Source organism: Salvelinus namaycush, chromosome 21 (genome assembly GCF_016432855.1).
Source record: "Salvelinus namaycush isolate Seneca chromosome 21, SaNama_1.0, whole genome shotgun sequence".
Lineage (NCBI taxonomy): Eukaryota > Metazoa > Chordata > Actinopteri > Salmoniformes > Salmonidae > Salvelinus > Salvelinus namaycush.
This window is the reverse complement of record NC_052327.1, coordinates 16,236,462-16,256,635: the sequence shown is the minus strand read 5'-3', so window position 1 is coordinate 16,256,635 and position 20,174 is coordinate 16,236,462. Positions and strand designations below refer to the sequence as shown.

General features: G+C 41.2%; 1 protein-coding gene across 2 annotated transcripts in view; it reads right to left on the bottom strand.

Annotated features, from left to right (window-relative positions):
• LOC120066627 (calcium-dependent secretion activator 2-like) overlaps nucleotides 1–20,174 on the bottom strand; it is a 248,890-nt gene that overhangs the window by 136,897 nt on the left and 91,819 nt on the right. For both annotated transcript variants that reach the window (XM_039018054.1, XM_039018056.1), the window contains exons 4-6: nucleotides 5,668–5,748; nucleotides 5,105–5,338; nucleotides 4,495–4,616 (exon numbers count right to left, since the gene is read on the bottom strand). In XM_039018054.1, coding sequence (XP_038873982.1) covers nucleotides 4,495–4,616; nucleotides 5,105–5,338; nucleotides 5,668–5,748 — 437 coding nt within the window. The remainder of the gene's footprint in view (nucleotides 1–4,494; nucleotides 4,617–5,104; nucleotides 5,339–5,667; nucleotides 5,749–20,174) is intronic.

The following is a 20,174-nucleotide window of genomic DNA, read 5'->3' as shown; positions in this document are numbered from 1 at the left end:
TAACATAATGATATGTTCTGCTTTCACCGAAAAGCTTTTTTGAAATCGGACACTGTGGTTGGATTAACGAGATATTTATCTTTAAAATGGTGTCTAATACTTGTATGTTTGAGAAAATTGAATTATGAGATTTCTGTTGATTGAATTTGGCGCCCTGCTAGCGGAACCCCAGTCCTAGACAGGTTAAGAGCAGTTGGAGGCCACGGAAGGAGAGTTGTATGGCATTGAAACTCGTCTGGAGGTTAGTTAACACAGTGTCCAAAGAGGGGCCAGAAGTATACAGAATGGTGTCGTCTGCGTAGAGGTGTATCAGAGAATCACCAGCAGCAAGAGCAACATCATTGATGTATACAGAGAAGAGAGTCGGCCCGAGGATTGAACCCTGTGGCACCCCCATAGAGACTGCCAGAGGTCCGGACAACAGTCCCTCCGATTTGACACACTGAACTCTATCTGAGAAGTAGTTGGTGAACCAGGCGAGACAATCATTTGAGAAACCAAGGCTGTCGAGTCTGCCAATAAGAATGTGGTGATTGACAGAGTCGAAAGCCTTGGCCAGGTCGATGAATACGGCTGCACAGTAATGTCTCTCGATGGCGGTTATGATGTTGTTTATGACCTTGAGTGTGGCTGAGGTGCACCGATGACCAGCTCTGAAACCAGATTGCATAGCGGAGAAGGTACGGTGGGATTCAAAATGGTCGGTAATCTGTTTGTTAACTTGGCTTTCAAAGACCTTAGAAAGACAGGGTAGGATAGATATAGGTCTGTAGCAGTTTGGGTCTAGAGTGTCACCCCCTTTGAAGGGGGGGATGACCGCGGCAGCTTTCCAATCTTTGGGAATCTCAGACGATACGAAAGAGAGGTTGAACAGGCTAGTAATAGGGGCTGCAACAATTTCGGCAGATAATTTTAGAAAGAGAGGGTCCAGAGTGTCTAGCCCGGCTGATTTGTAGGGGTCCAGATTTTGCAACTCTTTCAGAACATCCGCTATCTGGATTTGGGTTAAGGAGAAATGGCGGAGGCTTTGGCGGGTTGCTGTGGAGTGTGCCGGGCAGTTGACCGGGGTAGGGGTAGCCAGGTGGAAAGCATGGCCAGCCGTAGAGAAATGCTTATTGAAATTCTCATCTATAGTGGATTTATCGGTGGTGACAGTGTTTCCTAGCCTCAGAGCAGTGGGCAGTGTGCTGTGCTGTCTATTCACCTATGCTGAAAAACAAGTGAAGTGGAAAGCGGAGGAAAACTCACCACTCGAAAAGGAAGTTAAGAGTTGGCGAGGCTTTACTCTGTGGATCCAGAACTGTCGTTGGCACTGTGTCATGATGATTCAGATGGGAGAAGACTGCAGAGCTATCAAGGGTGCTCACTACCATCCAACCTCCCTTGCATTACATAACAAAGCAAAGCAAAGCTTTAATAGGCGCCATCCGCAACATTAAACAATGCTCTGGTCAAGCAGCGGTGCTCTATAGCCTTAGATGTTAAAACTAGGAGTCTGTGTTACATGGAACGTCTGTGTTTTACTCTCATTAGCTCAGTAATGCAGCACATTGTTAGCATTTCAAAGCTAAGGTCTGAGTGTATTACCATCATCAGTATATTACCATCAGGTATGGTTGCCATGTGTACGCGTGGGTACGTTTATTTAATCTTCAAAAGATGACATGCCAAGACCAGGGATAATCCAATTAGACCTAAACAGGCACGAAATGTGTTTATTTGTTTATTAGGCTACTGTGCAGTCTACAATAAATACTGTAGTAAACATGGGAAAGTGCCCAATTCCTTACATAATGGAGAGCAGGCCATGTCTGTACTACAGAATGCAGGGCATGCGTTATTTCATAGTTGTGATGTCTTCACTATTATTCTACAATGTAGAAAATTGTCAAAATAAAGAAAAATCCTGGAATGAGTAGTCCAAACTTTTGACTGGTACTTGCTTAATTCATTAGATTAATATTATGATGATTAATACTATTTCATGAAAAATGAAATACCCTCTGGGTTTCTGTTAGAATGGAACTGAAAATATGGCGCTGTACAATGTGATTCCATATGTGTCATTTCATAGTTGTGATGTCTGTCTAATTCTGTAGTAGACATTACTCAACACTAGCGAGACTCTTTTCGCCTATGGTAGGCCTACAGTATATCGAAAAAGATTTTATTCAATGATGTGACTCTCCGCCAATAATTACATTTAGAGATTTGGAGGACTCTAAATTAATATCTAAGGGGCATTTTCCGTTGGGATCTGTGAGAATATCTGAGAATATCCAAGTTTTTTAAAATATAATTCTAAATTAATTAATAACAATCGCTTTGTTTAAAAAGTAACAATATTTTGGAGATTTGTTTTCATTTAACCTAGAGTGAGCGAGAAATAGGCCATTCTTGAACATGGGTTGAGACATTCTCACTAATTTCTAAATAAAGCCAGTACAATGTGACGTCGGGAGTAGGCTACAGGATGGGAGGATTCTAAATTGTTTGCCTTCATCAGACATTACTCAACACTAGTGAGACTCAATTCGCCTATGGTAGGCCTGCAGTATATCGAAAAAAACATTTTCTTCAAATGATGAGAGACTCTCCGCCAATAATTACATTTAGAGGATTGGAGGACTCTAAATTAATATCCAAGGGGCATTTTCCGTTAGATATTCTCACAGATCCTAAGGGGCTTTTATATAATTCTAAATGAATTAATAATAATCACTTTGTTTAAAAAGTAACGATATTTTGGAGATTTCGTTTCATTTAACCTAGAGTGAGCGAGAAAAAGGCCAAAAAGCAGACATCACTTGCTTATATTCAGTCAACACATATCTCAAGAATATCATGGCATATTTGAACGAGCAATTCGTTATAGACCCATAACAAATTTGTATTTATTTTTTATTTTTCATTAACAGCTCGTTTTTGAATGGTAACTGTGTTAAGGGTGGAGTTTTGGGCGGGGTGAGGTAAGGCGTGACTTTAAGGTTACAATAGGCTATAAGTATACAGCAGATTGACAATTTTCCTCACTTTGATTATATTGTAGCACCATGACCATGATCTCTATTCATTTAAGTGAGCAGATTAAGGCTTTCAGGAGGAACGGAAAATCGGAAAATCTAAAAGTAATTAGACCTTTGTAGTAAAAAAGTAATTAGACCTTTGTAGTAAAATAAAGCTTAAATAAAAATAAATAAATAAAAGACCTACAACACCTTCGGTAGGCCTACAGTATATCTAAAAATATATTTTTTCACCTCTACATGTAGGTCTCCTGATTTAAACCCGATCAAACTTGTTTGGCATCAACTGAGAACATTCATCTGCAAATCTGCCAAGACGACAAGCAAAGATGAACTGGTCAAGGCCATCAAGAGGTTTTGTCTAGAGAAATTGACGATACAACAATGCAACAAATACATTGATCATCTCAGCAAGGTTTTACCTGTGGTCGTTGGTATCATCGGATGGGGCCACAGTGTCTCCTGACCCCTCCTGCCTCAGCCTCCAGTATTTATGCCGCAGTAGTTTATGTGTCGGGGGGCTAGAGTCAGTCTGTTATATCTGGAGTACTTCTCCTGTCTGATCCGGTGTCCTGTGTGAATTTAAGTATGCTCGCTCTAATTCTCCCTTTCTTTCTCTCTCTCGGAGGACCTGAGCCCTAGGACCATGCCTCAGGACTACCTGGCATGATGACTCCTTGCTGTCCCCAGTCCACCTGGCCGTGCTGCTGCTCCAGTTTCAACTGCTCTGCCTGCGGCTATGGAACCCTGACCTGTTCACCGGACGTTCTACCTTGTCCCGGACCTGTTGTTTTCGACTCTCTCTCTCTACCGCACCTGCTGTCTCTAACTCTGAATGATCGGCTATGAAAAGCCAACTGACATTTACTCATGAGGTGCTGACCTGTTGCACCCTCTACAGCCACTGTGATTATTATTATTATTTGACCCTGCTGGTCATCTATGAACATTTGAACATCTTGGCCATGTACTGTTATAATCTCCACCCAGCACAGCCAGAAGAGGACTGGCCACCCCTCAGAGCCTTGTTCCTCTCTAGGTTTCTTCCTAGGTCCCTGCCTTTCTAGGGATTTTTTCCTAGCCAACGTGCTTCTACATCTGCATTGCTTGCTGTTTGGGGTTTTAGGCTGTGTTTCTGTACAGCACTTTGTAACATCAGCTGATGATAAAAGGGCTTTAGAAATACATTTTATTGATTGATTGATTCTGTGAAGTTTCATGACTCTAGGACTAAAATAAGTTACTGAAAATGCCTTGTGAACTTCCATTAATATATGGCAATAAATAAAAAATAAAAACAACGTATTACTCGGTTCCTGAAAAGGTTACTTGGAAGGTTTTTTCAAGACACCGCATGAACAGTCATTATTAAACAGACACTCTTATCTGGAGTGAACAACAGTGAACACAGTCAATAAATGATGTGGCTGCTGCAGTGATTGAACACGCAACCTTGTTGTTGACTTACTGTGGTCTGGAGGCTTCTGCCTGGTCTGTCTGCAGTTTCTCTCCTCCCTCCACCTCCATGGTGCAGTACACAATCCTGTTAGGAGCCACCGACTTCAGGCCCTGCACTTCCACTATCACTATCTGCAAACAGCAACAGAGAGAGGACATGGTCAGCTCCACACTTATGCAGCATTAGAAGCATTAGACGTGGAGTCACTGGGTCGTGTAAGTCCAGTCGAGGCACTATCACAATGTCAACCTGCAGCCACAGCGGGAACATTCACAGGCATGTAGGAACACGCACACGCACACACAGACACACAGACACACAGACACAGACACAGACACAGACACAGACACACACACACACACAAAGCAACATCAAAGAGCAGATAATTCTTGTTTCTTTTGTCTGGCCCCTTAGTAGACAGAATAACCCTCAAGCTGACCCCAGAATAGATAAAACTACTACCAGACTAATGTAAATAAAATGTCAAATACACATTGATCTTTCTTTCAAAAGTCAACCAGAACAATTAACACATCAATTATCTTGACAGAGCAAGCAATCTGAGCGTACCGCAAAACATTTACTGGGCAAGATTACAAGATGAAATCACCACACACACCTCCAGTGCGAAGGAGAGGACCACGTCGGACTTGGAAAGGAATTCTGTCTCGTCGCCCATGTCCAGGAAGGAGTTGTTCATGGAGGAGCGTTTTAGCTTCTGTTTGAAGTCGGGGCCTCCCTTGGACACAGGTAGGCTCTCCAGGTTAGCCATGAGCAGATTGACAGACGAGCGCGTCTCCTCGATGTACATGGTCTCCATGTCTTTAGACACAAACTTGGGGTAATTCCTCTCCTGAGAGGGAGTCAGTGTTAGAGGAAGAGTTGTGCATCCATCGTTGTAGCAGTTTATAACTACAGTGACCACAAGATATTATTTTAAGTATTCTGAAACAGTTGTCAACAATCACCGGCCCAGTGAGCTACACGGTGTCCATCCAACTTTAACAAAGTTGATTTAACTAATCAATGTGTAGTTGACTAGTTGATTCAGGTGTGAAAGTACCTGACTGAAGAAGAAAAAAAACATCTGGACACCTGGTAGCCCTCATGACCAGAGCTGATTACCACTGTGCGTGGCTTACACCGCATTGTTAGTTTGAGGGCTATAGGTGTAGGACTTACCCTGGCGATCTTCTCTGCAAGCTGTAGTCTTCCATCCAGCTCCCGGCGGATCTGGGCTGCCTGTTCGTCCACATTGTCCAGCTACAAACCACAGACCAGGAAGGCGAGTGTTAATCAACCAATCAACAGATTGTTGAGTACCAATCAACAGATTGATCAAGAAAGTAAGACAATAAATGAAAAGATATGGGGTGTTGACCAAATAATGTTTTTTAATTTGGCAAATAAAAGGTATAGGTCTAAGCACACATGATAGGATTTCCTTTTGTGGACTGACAGAAATGTGCATGCACTAGGTAGTTTCCCAAGCGCACATTCATTGATATTCTAAGGTAAACTTCTTCTCTAGAGACGGGGGAATGGCTGGCACAGACACACAGAAATATGTGCAACTGGGGCATTCACTGGCCAGGATTTCATTACCCACTCACAAACACACATGCAGACATAAACCATTACACACACACTCACACCACAATTCTGTTTCCACTCGATAAGTCTTAACTCCGAGCTCTAATGTCATTTTAAAGAGTGGCACAACTGCTTCAAACTTAACAAGTGACATTTTTAAGGCGCAGTCCAACGGTCATTTCATGTACTTATTGCAGGAAAAATCTGTGTGGGATCGGAAAGGTGGAGTTTGATCGAAGCAGAGAAACACACAAAGCTAATCTCTACCTGTTGGTGAGCCAATGTCATCTCATTTGATAAAAAGTTATGAGTTATATTTCATGGAACATCCTTAGTATAAATGCTTTCCAGTATGTTGCTGTGTGTACTGACTGAATCAGCTGAAACCAGCCACAAAGTCATCATTAGCCACACTTTTCCTTTGACAACCAAAAACAAAACATCTCCCCACAGGATATCGGCGAAACAATTTGGAATAACTCAAAATCTTGAAGTCCTAATGTGGTGGCTGTCGCTGCATACGAGCGCCACAAAGAGTTCAGTTACCCCCAATTAGGTTGTTATGGTGTCTGGTCATCTAGAGACTTGTATTGGTAGCGTAGCTCCTCCATAGTGGCTGACCCCCCTTCGCCTGATCAACCCTGATTGGCTGCGTTTACACAGGCAGCCCAATTCTGATCTTTCGTACAATTATTGCCAAAAGATATCTCAAAAATTAAAAGCATAATTTTTTGGACAAATCACTCGCTCAACGCTAAACCTTGTTTAGATATATTATTGAATAATGTGGCTATTGAGCAAGTTGAGGAGACTAAACTGCTGGGTGTAACTCTACATACTATGGAAGAGGCTCATTTTTTCATTGTCGATCAACAATGCCAAACCACCGGGGTCTGACAACTTGAATGGAAAATTACTAAGGATAATAGCAGATGATATTGCCACTCCCATTTGCCATATCTTCAATTTAAGCCTACTAGAAAGTGTGTGCCCTCACGCCTGTAGGGAAGCAAAAGTTATTCCCCTACCTAAGAATAGTAAAGCCCACTTACCTGGCTCAAACAACCAACCAATCAGCTTGCTACCAACCCTTAGTAAACTTTTGGAAAAAATTGTGGCCAGATAAAATGTTATTTTACAGTAAACAAATTGACAACAGAATATCAGAATGCTTATAGGGATAGAACATTCAACAAGCACAGCACTTACACAAATGACTGATGATTGGCTGACAGAAATTTATGATAAAAAGATCGTGGGGGCTGTTTTGTTAGACTTTATTACAAATGTTGATATTATCGATCACTGTCTGTTGCTGGAAAAACATATTTGTTATGGCTTTACACCCCCTGCTATATTGTGGATGAAGAGTTACCTGTCTAACAGAACACAGAGGGTGTTCTTTAATGGAAGCCTATCAAACAGTGAAGCAACACAAACAGACACATGCATACAAATATACAATAACGAATGCACTACGCACACATGTACACATGGGTTTAGTGCTATAGATATGTGGTAGTAGAGTAGAGGCCTGAGGGCACACACTTAATATGTTGTGAAATTTGTTGTGAATGTATTGTAATGTTTTTCAAATGTATTGTAATGTTTTTCAAATGTATAACTGCCTTCATTTTGCTGGACCCCAGGAAGAGTAGCTGCTGTCTTGGCAGCAGCTAATGGGGATCCATAATAAATACAAATACAAATAGCAAGCTGTCATGGTCAAAATATATGGACTCCACAGGAGATTGGTGGCACCTTACCACAGTCAGAGGCTGGCACTAAGATAGCATTGAATGGGCTGTATTCCACCATAAGCAAACAAGAAAACACTCAGCCAGAGGCGGCGCTCCTAGTAGCCAGGGACTTTAATGCAGGAAAACTTAAAATCAGTTTTACCTCATTTCTAAAAACATGTTGAATGTGCAACAAGAGGGAAAAGAACTCTGGACTACCTATACTCCACACACAGAGATGCATATAAAGCTCGCCCTCCATTTGGCAAATCTGAAGAATTCTATCCTCCTGATTCCTGCTTACAAGCAACAATTAAAGCAGGAAGCACCAGTGACTAGATCAATAAAAAAAGTGGTCAGATGAAGCAGATGCTAAGCTACAGGACTGTTTTGCGAGCACAGACTGGAATATGTTCCGGGATTCATCCAATGGCATTGAGGAGTACACCACATCTATCATTGGCTTCATCAATACGTGCATCGATGACGTCGTCCCCACAGTGACCGTACGTACATACTAGAGGTCGACCGATTATGATTTTTCAACGCCGATACCGATACTGATTATTGGAGGACAAAAAAAGCCGGTACCAATTAATCGGACGATTTATTTAAACAAATGTTTTATATATATATATATATATATATACAGTGGGGCAAAAAAGTATTTAGTCAGCCACCAATTGTGCAAGTTCTCCCACTTAAAAAGATGAGAGAGGCCTGTAATTTTCATCATAGGTACACTTCAACTATGACAGACAAAATGAGAAAAAAAAGATTTTTAATGAATTTATTTGCAAATTATGGTGGAAAATAAGTATTTGGTCAATAACAAAAGTTTATCTCAATACTTTGTTATATACCCTTTGTTGGCAATGACAGAGGTCAAACGTTTTCTGTAAGTCTTCACAAGGTTTTCACATGGTTTCCATGTGTTTGATGCCATTCCATTTGCTCCGTCCTAGCTATTATTATGAGCCGTCCTCCCCTCAGCAGCCTCCGCTGATAAACTCAATGGTTGCTAAAATGGGAAGTAGTCTGTCCATAATAGGGAATTGTTCTGCCTTCATGACATCTCAATCAACCAGACCGGTCCTACAGGCCCTAGTTTTGTCGCACCTGGACTACTGCCCAGCTGTGTGGTCATGTGCAGCAAAGAAGGACATAGGCAAATTGCAGTTGGTCCAGAACAAAAATGCACATATCACACTTCGATGTACACAGAGGGTAAGTGTCAGTAACATGCATGTCAGTCTCTCCTGGCTCAAAGTTGAGAGATTGACTGCATCACTATTGGTCTTTGTGTGAGGTATTGATGTGTTGAAGGTACCCAACTGTCTTTTCAAGCAGTTGGCACACAGTTCAGACACTCATCGGTACAACTCAAGACATGCAGGTCCAGAACATAGGCTGGGAAACACAGTATTAAATAGAGCCATGACAAGGGCTGTGGCTGTCACAGCATTTCATCAGCCGGTGATTGTCAAGCAAATAACTGTCAGTCTCATGGTAATTGACCGTTAATTAACAAACACATTTAGCATCTCCTGGCTTTCTACAAGTCACTTATGCAGACCTTTGGAACATCTACATTTTAAAAAGTCTAATAAATCCATGTAATATAGCCTACACCTTCACAATAAATCCATTATTTATATTAGACAGGTCTAAAGAAACATGATATGAGGAAAATGTAGTCTATATCAGAAGAACAGAATAGCATATTCTGAGTTGTCCTTATGTTAGGTGCTGATCTGGCTATGCCTTATGGCTGTGGGCCACACTAGTTCATTTAGCAGACAGGATTTGCTTAGAATTCCGTACCATTATTTTATAGTATGAAGAATACAATTGAACAAAGTTGAATAAAATAGAAAGGATATGATCTCCAAACGATTTGAGGGAGTGCGCACATGTGGCTTTTCTGTGTCGAGCGGTTATCAAAGAAATAGGTACTCCTATATGCTTAATTTAGGGTTATTTATGTAACTTTAGTTGTTCAACAAATGCTGGGCTTGTTACACGGAGTGGAACAGGGAACCCAAGAGCAGACTCAGACGAGGAGACTGGGATGAAGTAACCAAGGTATTTATTGAAACACAGGGGGAAGATGGAGTGCAGGTCAGGGGAAACTCGGGCGGGTTGCTGGAAACCAGGTGCGGAGGCTGAGGCTGGAGCGAGAGTGTATGAGACAGGGTAAGCAGGTCCGGAGGGGAATCCAAGGGAGTAGTAGAGTGGGGAATCCAGGACAGATGACGAGACGTGGGACTGAAGACAGGGACCAGAGTCAGAGCGGGCAGAATGAACAGAGATTATGATCAGGCAGCGCGGAAGTGTCAGGGCTGAGTATTTGTAGAGGTCTTGATTATGGAACAGCTTGCAGCTGGGTGCGGATCTGCCCTGACTCCAGCACACCCGTCTCCGCCCACACAATCACACACACAGAGGTAGAGAGTACTGGGGGAGTGGCGGCAGATGTGTTTTGATTTTTAATACATTGTAATGCTGCATGATGCGACTCTAATGAGGATTTGAAAAAAGCTCTGCTTTGTTTTTTTGCACAGGCTGTACACACTTCATAAGTCTCTCATTCACAATTTGACAAGCACTTGATAATGCCTCGAATTTCCCAGCTGCATCCCCTTTGTGTGGCCGTAATACCCCCTAAAAATAGATATGCCTTTTGCGGTCATTGTGCCCTTGGGCTAAATATAATAACTATAATTCCCTTCTCCCTGACTGCTGCCTGCTCCGAAGCACCTTTCACTCACATGGCTCTCCATCACGTAATCGGGTCTTTCTCACAGGCTACAAGTGAAGACAGACACATCGAGGACGCAACTGCACGCATCCTTATTGCGTGTCTTTGGCTATCATTAATGTGATGATGATTGTTTTATCAAACCAATTAACTATGTTTAATTATTACGATGATTAAATTACTCATGTAACAATTAACTCATCAGCAATTTTGGGGCACCATGGGAAAAAAATATTTAACCTGTTACCGTTTTCCTAATTAACTCTTAGATATAAATATATCTTACATTTCAGTCGTCAATCAGTCATTAATTAATTGTTTACCTTCTTTCAGTCTCATTCTGAATGTCGCAAAATCCTTGGATATCTGCACGAACCCTAGCATCAATGATGAATCAGCAATATACAAATTGGCTTAATTATTTATTTACTAACCAACTAAATAATCACACAGAATTACATAAACACAAACAGAATAGCTTACACATTGAGTACCACATAATGCAATGAAAAGTCCCAAGTGGACTAAACCGATATGACGGCTTGTTACACAAAATGAAAAAGGAGGGGCATGTAAGAAAGAGCGGGAGAAAAGACAAATAACTTCACTATCGTACACACAGCTGATAACTATGCTCATGGAAAATAACTGCAATGTACATATTTACCATTGTATGTCTTTGTTGTCTCTGTTGAAATCTCCGGTCCGTCTGCTGGAGAGAGTCAGTCAACAGAAAGTCTCTGGTTGTGTTGCCCAGAAGTCACAATGACTTTCGTGGTTGTAGCTTATCCTCTGTTATAATGGAAACGTCAGGCGTACCAATGGTCGTTTGATAGGGAAATGTTCTTTAGAATGGATCTTTCAGAGTACCATTCGGTCGTTCGATAGGGAAATGTTATTTTCTCATCTTCAGTCGAGTTTCCTAGACTATTTTACAAAAACAGCTGCAGACTGTGAATGTGTAGTCTTTAGTTTTGTAGATTTCTTAGCCATCCATGACGTGTGGAATGCATCCTCACATCCTCTGCTCTGTATTTAAATTGCCAACCATTTCAACATGTAGCTACAGCTCCATGCTCTCTGGCCTAATGCACATTTTGTCAGAAGTGGGATTTATGCACTCTGGGAAAAGATGGCGTTCCATGACACCGACGTAATGTCTGTGCTCACGTGGGCGTGGCCACTGACTTGGTTAACAGTTCATATGAAAAACAATTCTCTCATTTAGAAGGCTAACATCACATTACATCTTCTAACAAATAGTTTCATATTTAATAATAGAAGTTCCCCCACATTTGGATGTGAATCTGATCACTGGGAAATATACACATTCAGAGACACATTTATGTTGTTCTACTGTCCTTCATGAGATCCCAAAACACAACGGATATGACATAATTGTTCTTCGAGTACCCACAGATCACTCCAACCACTTGGATTTACAGAAATATTGTTTAATTCCCCACTTTTGGATGATGGGAGTTTTGGCGGGAAGAATGTCTTTGTAACAAAGAGGTTTCTTTCCCCTCACTACTCCATGGCAGTGAAGAGAGTTTCTGCAAGGAATTTACGACCGTCATAAAATGGCCAACTTCACCCCTTTTCCCCTCTGCAGGAGAGAGAGGGCGCTGTAGAGCGGACACACTGTAACCTGATCTTTCAGATCTGAACAGGAGAGTACCCTTAGGCTAAATATAATGATTATAATTCCCCTTCTCCCTGAGTGCTGCGTGCGGAGCAACTTTCACTCACATGGCTCTCCTTTACGTGATCTGATCTTTCTCACAGGCTACAAGTGAAGACAGACACATCGGGGACGCAACTGCGCACATCCTTATCCAATTCTGAGGTGCATATTGAAGAAATTGGAAAGAAGAGCTGTCCACATTTACTTTTCGTCAGCCAACAAGATGAGTAGGCCTAACTGCAAAAGCAGTGGCCTATGTCAATCTACTATCCCCTGTAGTACAAAAGTTGACCTATTCTAGGCGAGAAATAAATATTGTAAACATAGTTTGGGACAGTTGTGGGATGCGTTAGATCCCAAATTAATACAACCACTAGCATCAAAAAACCTTTTTTACACAATGAGGCTGACAGATCAGAACGTTTTGCTTAAAATGTTGCTAAAATATCAGGCTATTTCTTCACATTATAAAGCACAGCAAAGCGCACACGGCAGTAAGCTATAAACGCAAATGTTACATTAGCGGGAAAACATCCTTATCAAAAGTGACAGCAAATGTGATTATGCATGTGATGCTTTTATTATAAAGGTGTAACGGCAGTCTACTTCGTCCTCCTCCTCAGACGAGGAGAGGCGAGAAGGATCAGAGGACCAATGTGCAGCGTGGTAATTTGACATAATGAATTTAATTAAACAAAAACAAGACACTATACAAACTGACAAAACACACTAACCGTCACAGTCCCGTGTAGCACCAACACTGACACAGGAACAATCACCCACAAACAAACAGTGAGAACAACCTACCTTAATATGGTTCTCAATCAGAGGAAACGTCAAACACCTGCCTCTAATTGAGAACCATATCAGGCCACACATTAACCCCAACATAGAAACACAACACATAGAATACCCACCCCAACTCACGCCCTGACCAACTAAACACATACAAAACAACAGAAAACAGGTCAGGACCGTGACAAAAGGTGCATTTTTAATGGTGAAAATTATCTTTCCCAAACATTAAACTCAAGTGCTGCTTATGTATGCCAGTTAGTCTCTAGACTTCTTGTAAAGCAGATTAATGTGTTTAACTTAAAAAAGTTATTTAGCCACTATAGATGTGATATAAACCTTAGCAAAACATATAGGCATATGGGCTAGGCTACATGAGGTGTACGACTATTGTTTCGACTATTGCATTGTTTCTTACCTTACCCTGGGCATCATTCACAATTGACAATATATAATTCACAAGTGATAGGCTAATATTGTCACCTATCAGACTATTCTTGATTTAATCTTGTCTTTACATATACTAAATAATAAATGTGTGAAATTTGTTTTGATTTAGCATGGACCATTATCCTGCACCTGTCTCGAAACAGGGGCAGGGGGAAAAAACATGTCAGCTATGCTTTTTACGTGGTTCATTTTCATGCCAGCCAGGTAGGCTATGTTCCTGTTGTAAAGATAACCAATGTGCTTAATATTAGGAAAGTTGAGAAATAAATAAGTTGGCCTAGATTAGAGAAAGCTGATGGGATCTTTTTAATAGAAGCCATCACTCTGTTTTCTCACGCAATTGCATAGCCTATAGAAATGTTGCGCAACATGAGCTCTCTAAGGACAGACGCTGGGAGAGGAGAAGCAATTACAGGGAGTGAACATTTAAGAAACAACGAACATAAAACAGAACACGGACAGCGTCTGGACAGGGGAAACAAAATTACAATATGCTGACACGGGGATCAAACTAAGGAACAGACAGATATAGGAGAGGCAATCAACAAAGTAATGGAGTCCAGGTGAGTCCAAAGATGCGCTAGTGCGCGTAACAATGGTGACAGGTGTGCGTAATGATAGGCAGACTGGCGACCTCGAGCGCCAAGGATGGGGAGCGGGGGAAGGCGTGACACTCTCATGAAGTGTTTGATTCGATTTTCGATTACATTTGCCTTGATATCAGAGTGATTAGAGGAACAATAGAGTGCTGAGTACCAGGCAGTTATTAATGACCATCAGCAGCGTCAGAGCTTGGAGAATCCTAATTACCGTGACTAAACGGTCACGTGGAATTTGACTGCCTTCATGACTCGTGACTGCCGGTGTGGTGGTAATATGTTCACCGTAACAGCCCTAGCCATGACTACGTGGAACTCTCTGCCAACAGCCAGGTAACTCAAGCTAGCAATAAAACCAGTTAAAAAAAAACAGATCAAATAACACCTTACTGCACAAAGGGGACTGTGAAGACACACAGCCATTTTATATATCTTGTATTGTAATTTGCACTGCACTATGTATTAGACCAGTCCTTCTCAAATAGTGGGGCGCGCCCCCCTGGGGGGGCTCGGAGCGATGCCAGGGCGTGTGACCCCGGGGAACATGCTTTTTATTGCCGCAGGGAGTATTTTTTTTGTTGCACCGAACAAGAGCACACAGCACCGAGCATGAGATATGAAGTGCAGATAACACACCCTTAAGAGACACCATGGAAAAATATTTAACAGCGATGAAAAGAAAGGCGGAGAGAAGACGGAGATAATGAGACAAACGTCTCCCGAAAGCTAAGACGAGGAAATATGACGACGCGTATGTAGCGCTTGGCTTCACTGTGACTACGGTGGGAGACGAGGAAAGACCGGTATGTTTACTGTGTCTAAAAATGTTGGCAGCGGACAGCATGAAGCCAAATAAATTAAGGCGTCACTTAAAGACATTACACGCTGATAAACCGCTTGAGTTTTTTCAGCGAAAACGTGCCGAATATTGCCAACAATCGTCCCGCTTTGTGAATGCTACTTCAGTAAACCAGCGAGCACTGTTAGCATCATATAAGGTGGCGTACCAAATTGCTCAGTGCAACAAAAAAAACACTCCATAGCAGAGGAGCTGATACTGCCTGCAGCATTAGACATGGTCTCTGTCATCAGGTCCCAGCTAAACATTGAGCAGGAGCTGAGAGTTGCAGTATCATGCTTCAAACCCCACTTCGAAAAGCTGTGCTCTGCAAAACGTGCTCATTGTAGCCATTAATCCTGACTTCCTCATTTAGATTTTTTTTAAATCAGCACAAATTGTTTTATTCAATTTTGTTTTAAAGGTCAAAGTGTTTCATATATTGTGCTCCTGAGTTAATGTTGCTGATCAATTTGAATTTATTTATTGATTATATTTTATTTTTCAGTATCAAATGGTCAAAAAATGTTTACAGTTTAAATAAGGCTTGATTTTTTTTTTTTTACATTTCCGGCAAATTGATGCACTTTAAGTCTTTTCTGTTACAGACTAAAAAACAATGTTAATAAAGTTATTCTTTGTTGTAAGTTGATCTATATTTCTTTTTTCTTTAATGTTAATAAGGATACAATGTTATGCAGAGGTGTACTTATAACAATTTTATAGACAAATGATACTATTTAAAGTCGTTGGGGGGCGCGAAATGTTTACTTCTTCCTAGGGGGGGGCGTAACAGAAAATAATTGAGAAGCACTGTATTAGACCAAGATAGTGTGTATGTACTGATATGTAGGCTATGTATGATGTTTTAAATTGATGTATTTCAGTCCTTGATAATGTTCTGTACTATGTATTGTCATGTTTCATGAGCACCCCAGGAAGAGTAGCTGACGTTTTTGCAGCGATAGAAAGGGGATCTTAATAAATACCAACAAGCCTATTTCTTAAAAAATAAATAATAATCACATCTTTAACTTCAAAGGTAAAATCTTACCTCAGATTGACATACCAAAATCTGAGGACACATTAGGAAGTACAGTATATCAGCTAGTATTAGCCATTGGCTGAGAATTGATTAGAAATAATTACATGACCTATATCCATGCCTGATATTTAATTAGACATATGAAACAGAAAATCAACAGCTCTCATTGATAATGTATGGCTAATTAGTAAATAAGGCAGTTGTATTTTCATTCCATCCAGGAAATGTAATCGTCACAATAACTTGTCATGTGCAGCGACACAGCATAAATATGGCTTAATTACGAAAACATCGTACTGTTTGCAACCAATGAAATGAAATTTGCCCATTCATCTGAAAGGGATTCTCTAATTAGTAGCTTCAGATGTAAAACTCAGCCATACATAATGACATTAATTTACAAGTACTAGTCTTGACACAAAACATCCAAAAATGTCAACAGCCCCCCCCATCGTTTGTATGCCATAAAGATGGCATACAAACGAGAAGGATATATGGTCTCTGTCTGTCATTAACCTTCAGCATGAAAAACGTATATATTGCTAATTCAATTACATGTTGCTTCTGGCATCGGTCAATTCCAACAAAACAAGAAACATCAGACAGAAAGGCAAGATTTTAAGCAGTCATTTCCCTTTTGGCTGCATGCCTAAATCCTCGGGTTACAGGGGTGGGGATGGCTGTGAATAACGATTGACTAAATAACACAGGCAGAAGGACAGGCATTGGGGCACACACAGTTTAAATCCAACATGGTAACTGAGGCACCTGGGGTTGCAATAAATAATTATGGAAAAGATCACTTAGTGAATTTCAGCCATAATACAACAAAAAACACAGTTTCACTGCAGTACTGTATGCTCCGTTCACACGTGGTTCCTGAGTTCATGACCAGTAAGTCAATAAATAGGTTCCCTTGACCAAAATTGGTTTGAACTTGAGGTTTGACAATGTTAAAAGTTTGTCCCGTGTGAGGTCACACTTCCTCTAAAACACAGCTGTAATGTGATTACAGGTGTTCTAGTGCCAACACGTTCCCACTGTTTCTCTCTTTCTTTACAAATCCACCTAGGGCTGACTTAAGTGGTGTTGTATCCATTTTAAAACTAGGTTCAATTGGGAGGCTTATCTACCTCTTCACTGTCATCACCTCATTGTGTTATCTTATCAGCTTGGAGAGTTCCACTTTTCTCTTTGGTTTTTGGGTTTCCGTCAGCACTCCTATCTGACAGAACATAATTTACAGCCTTAAAATACCTATACCTTACTGGGATCTACTTCAAAAGGCACTGGAATTATGCACTGCAAGCTAGGGATGTGACAAATGTAAAACATTTCTTAACATTGAAACAGTTATTTAGATTTTTTACATTTAAAAGTTTATAAAAAAAAAAACCACACAATTCATGAATTCACAATTCAGATATGGTCGTGCGTATGACCGCTAAGGGACAGTGCAGTTCAATCTACCGCAGTCCTGGCTGCCTTTTTCCAGATTGACTGAGCTTCATGTCTTAAAGTAATGATGGACTGTCCTTTCTTTTTGCTTATTTGAGCTGTTCTTGCCATAATATGGACTTGGTCTTTTACCAAATAGGGATATCTTCTGTATAACAACCCTACCTTGTCACAACACAACTGATTGGCTCAAACGCAAAATAGGAAAGAAGGAAAGAAATTCCACAAATTAACTTTTAACAAAGCACACCTGTTCATTTAAATTAATTCCAGGTGACTACCTCATGAAGCTGGTTGAGAGAATGCCAAGAGGGGCCAAAGCTGTCATCAAGGCAAAGGGTGACTACATATATGTGTTATTTCATAGTCTTGATGTCTTCACTATTATTCTACAATGTAGAAAATAGTCAAAATAAAGAAAAACCCTTGAATAAGTAGGTGTGTCCAAACTTTTGACTGGTACTGTATATTAAGTGTAATATTGGGATGCAAACTCAAAATTGAATACATTTCAACTCTATATCTGACACCTGGTACAGGTGTCTTCTTTTTTAAACCCATAACCATGTGTGTGAGGTGTATACTTTTGTTTCAAAATAGATTTGTTTCAAACACTGTGTGACTCTTATTTAGCCAACTGCAGTAAAAGGTTTTAATGTCCCGTTGATAGGATAGTCTCGAACGGATCTCGTCTAGTTTGTTCTCCAGCGATTGCACATTCGCCAATAGAACAGAGGGTAGGGGTGGCTTATTCAATCGTCGCCGTAGTCTCATCAATGTGCCTGCACGGCGACGTCTATAGCGACATCTTTTCCTCTTCCTAGTGTCGGGATTAGGGCCTAGTCCGAGGTGAGCAGTATGTCCTGTGCCGAAGACTCACTGTAGTAAAAGTAGATGTTCAGATCAAGGTGAATGATTGCTGTTCTGATGTCCAGAAGCTTTTTTCGGTCAGGTAAAAAAAGTTATGATCAGCACAACAAAAAAAACATATAAATAGCAGAATTGGTCAGGAACCTGTAAAACGACGGCTATGCATCCTAGCGTCATCTTAGACTCAGCACAGCTATTTCTGGATGCCTCTCTCTTGATCAATGCTCTGTAGAGAGACCCATTGATTAGGCTCTCCCAGCTATTGATCTGGCAACCCTGCATTAATGTGTGGAAATGGAGCAAGAGAGGCGAGAGCTCTGATGTGTTTGGAATGGGCAGAGATTGGTCTGGGTGACAATAACCTGATTAAGGATTTGATATGGGTGTGAGGGACTTGTACATTCTATAATACGTTCGATTTGTTTGACTGCCTATAATTGAGCCTCATTCTCTCGCTTGCTCTCTCTCTCATTCTCTCCCTCATAGGCTTACCTTCCCTCCATATTCACACATTAATTCAGAAGGCATTCCGTTTATACGCAAGTCTGTTTTTGGAGTGTTTTGCACAAGCTGTATGAAGACTGAAATGCCTATAGTATCTCTGAGATACTGTACCTCTGATGTGTCTCAGTAATAATCTAAAGCCAGAGAGGGACCTCAATAAAGACAATGACATAAGCCATAAGACTTAAGCCAAATATCTATTGAGGGACAGTGAAAAAGACAGTGGAGTGAAAGAAAGAAATGGAGGGAGAGAGAAACAAAGGGATGAGTTTACTCAGGTGGGTAGGTGGAGGACTGCAGTTGCTCTGAGTGGGTGGCAACCCCCGGTGAAGTGACAGACAGCAGGCGGACGTGTGTGTGTGTGAGATAGAGAGCGAGTGAGCGGGAGGGAGTGTGTGAACAGATAGCTTGACAATTCCCCCCCCCCATCTCTAATGATCACATCCTTGTGTTTGGCCGTGTTCACCACTGTCGTCTCTCGTTAGTGGTCGGAGGCGGGCGAGTAGGTGAGCTGTCTGTAAAGGCTAATAAATTACCACACGCTGCAAAAGTGCTGCCTCGCCGAGACAGCCGCCGCTAGTCAGCTCTCTTTCTCACTGCTTTCTGTTATTTTCATCCCTCATTCTCTCTTGCTTTCTCTCTCTGCATTTTTCTCTGTTTTTAGATAGCCCTCTTTTTCTTCTTCATCCTCTTATTCACTCACTATTTTTCCTGATTCCATTCTGCTTATAATTTTCTCTCTCCCTCTCCTCTTTCTCTCAGGCACCATGAAGCTGCCCAGACATACATACAGCTGGTCAGCCAACGTAATCAAACCCAGAGTAATATCCAAAGCCTTCCTCCATCAAGGCCCTTGGCCTAACTCCCTCTTCCTACAGTCCACCTTTTGAGTTCAGAAAGTACCTTCAGAGACAGGATTGGCATCCCAGGCCGAATATGATTTAAAGATGGGACCTCAGGATTGTTCCCAGGATTGTAAATTTCCGTGGAGTCTCTGCCGAGTCCTTGACAGAAGGGATCAAAAGTTTAGATGTGTCGACGTCAAACCTGTCTGAAGGCTTTGATTAATAGCTTCATATGCCTTGTTGTCACATAAATGGTGCAAATTAGAAAGGCTGTGTAAGAGGAGACAAGTAATGGGAGCACTGCAAGAAGAATAAATAAAGTTGAGGTACTGTAGGTGTGTGTTCAGATGTAGAATCTTAATTTGATCAATTTTTTTTGCTGAGAATTTTCCTGCACCATATGAATGCAGATGAGCTTCATGATTTACATACATTCACTGAAAATCTGCACTAAGACAAGAATATATTAACAGGATTTCACTTTTTTCATATAGGCTATTTTGGC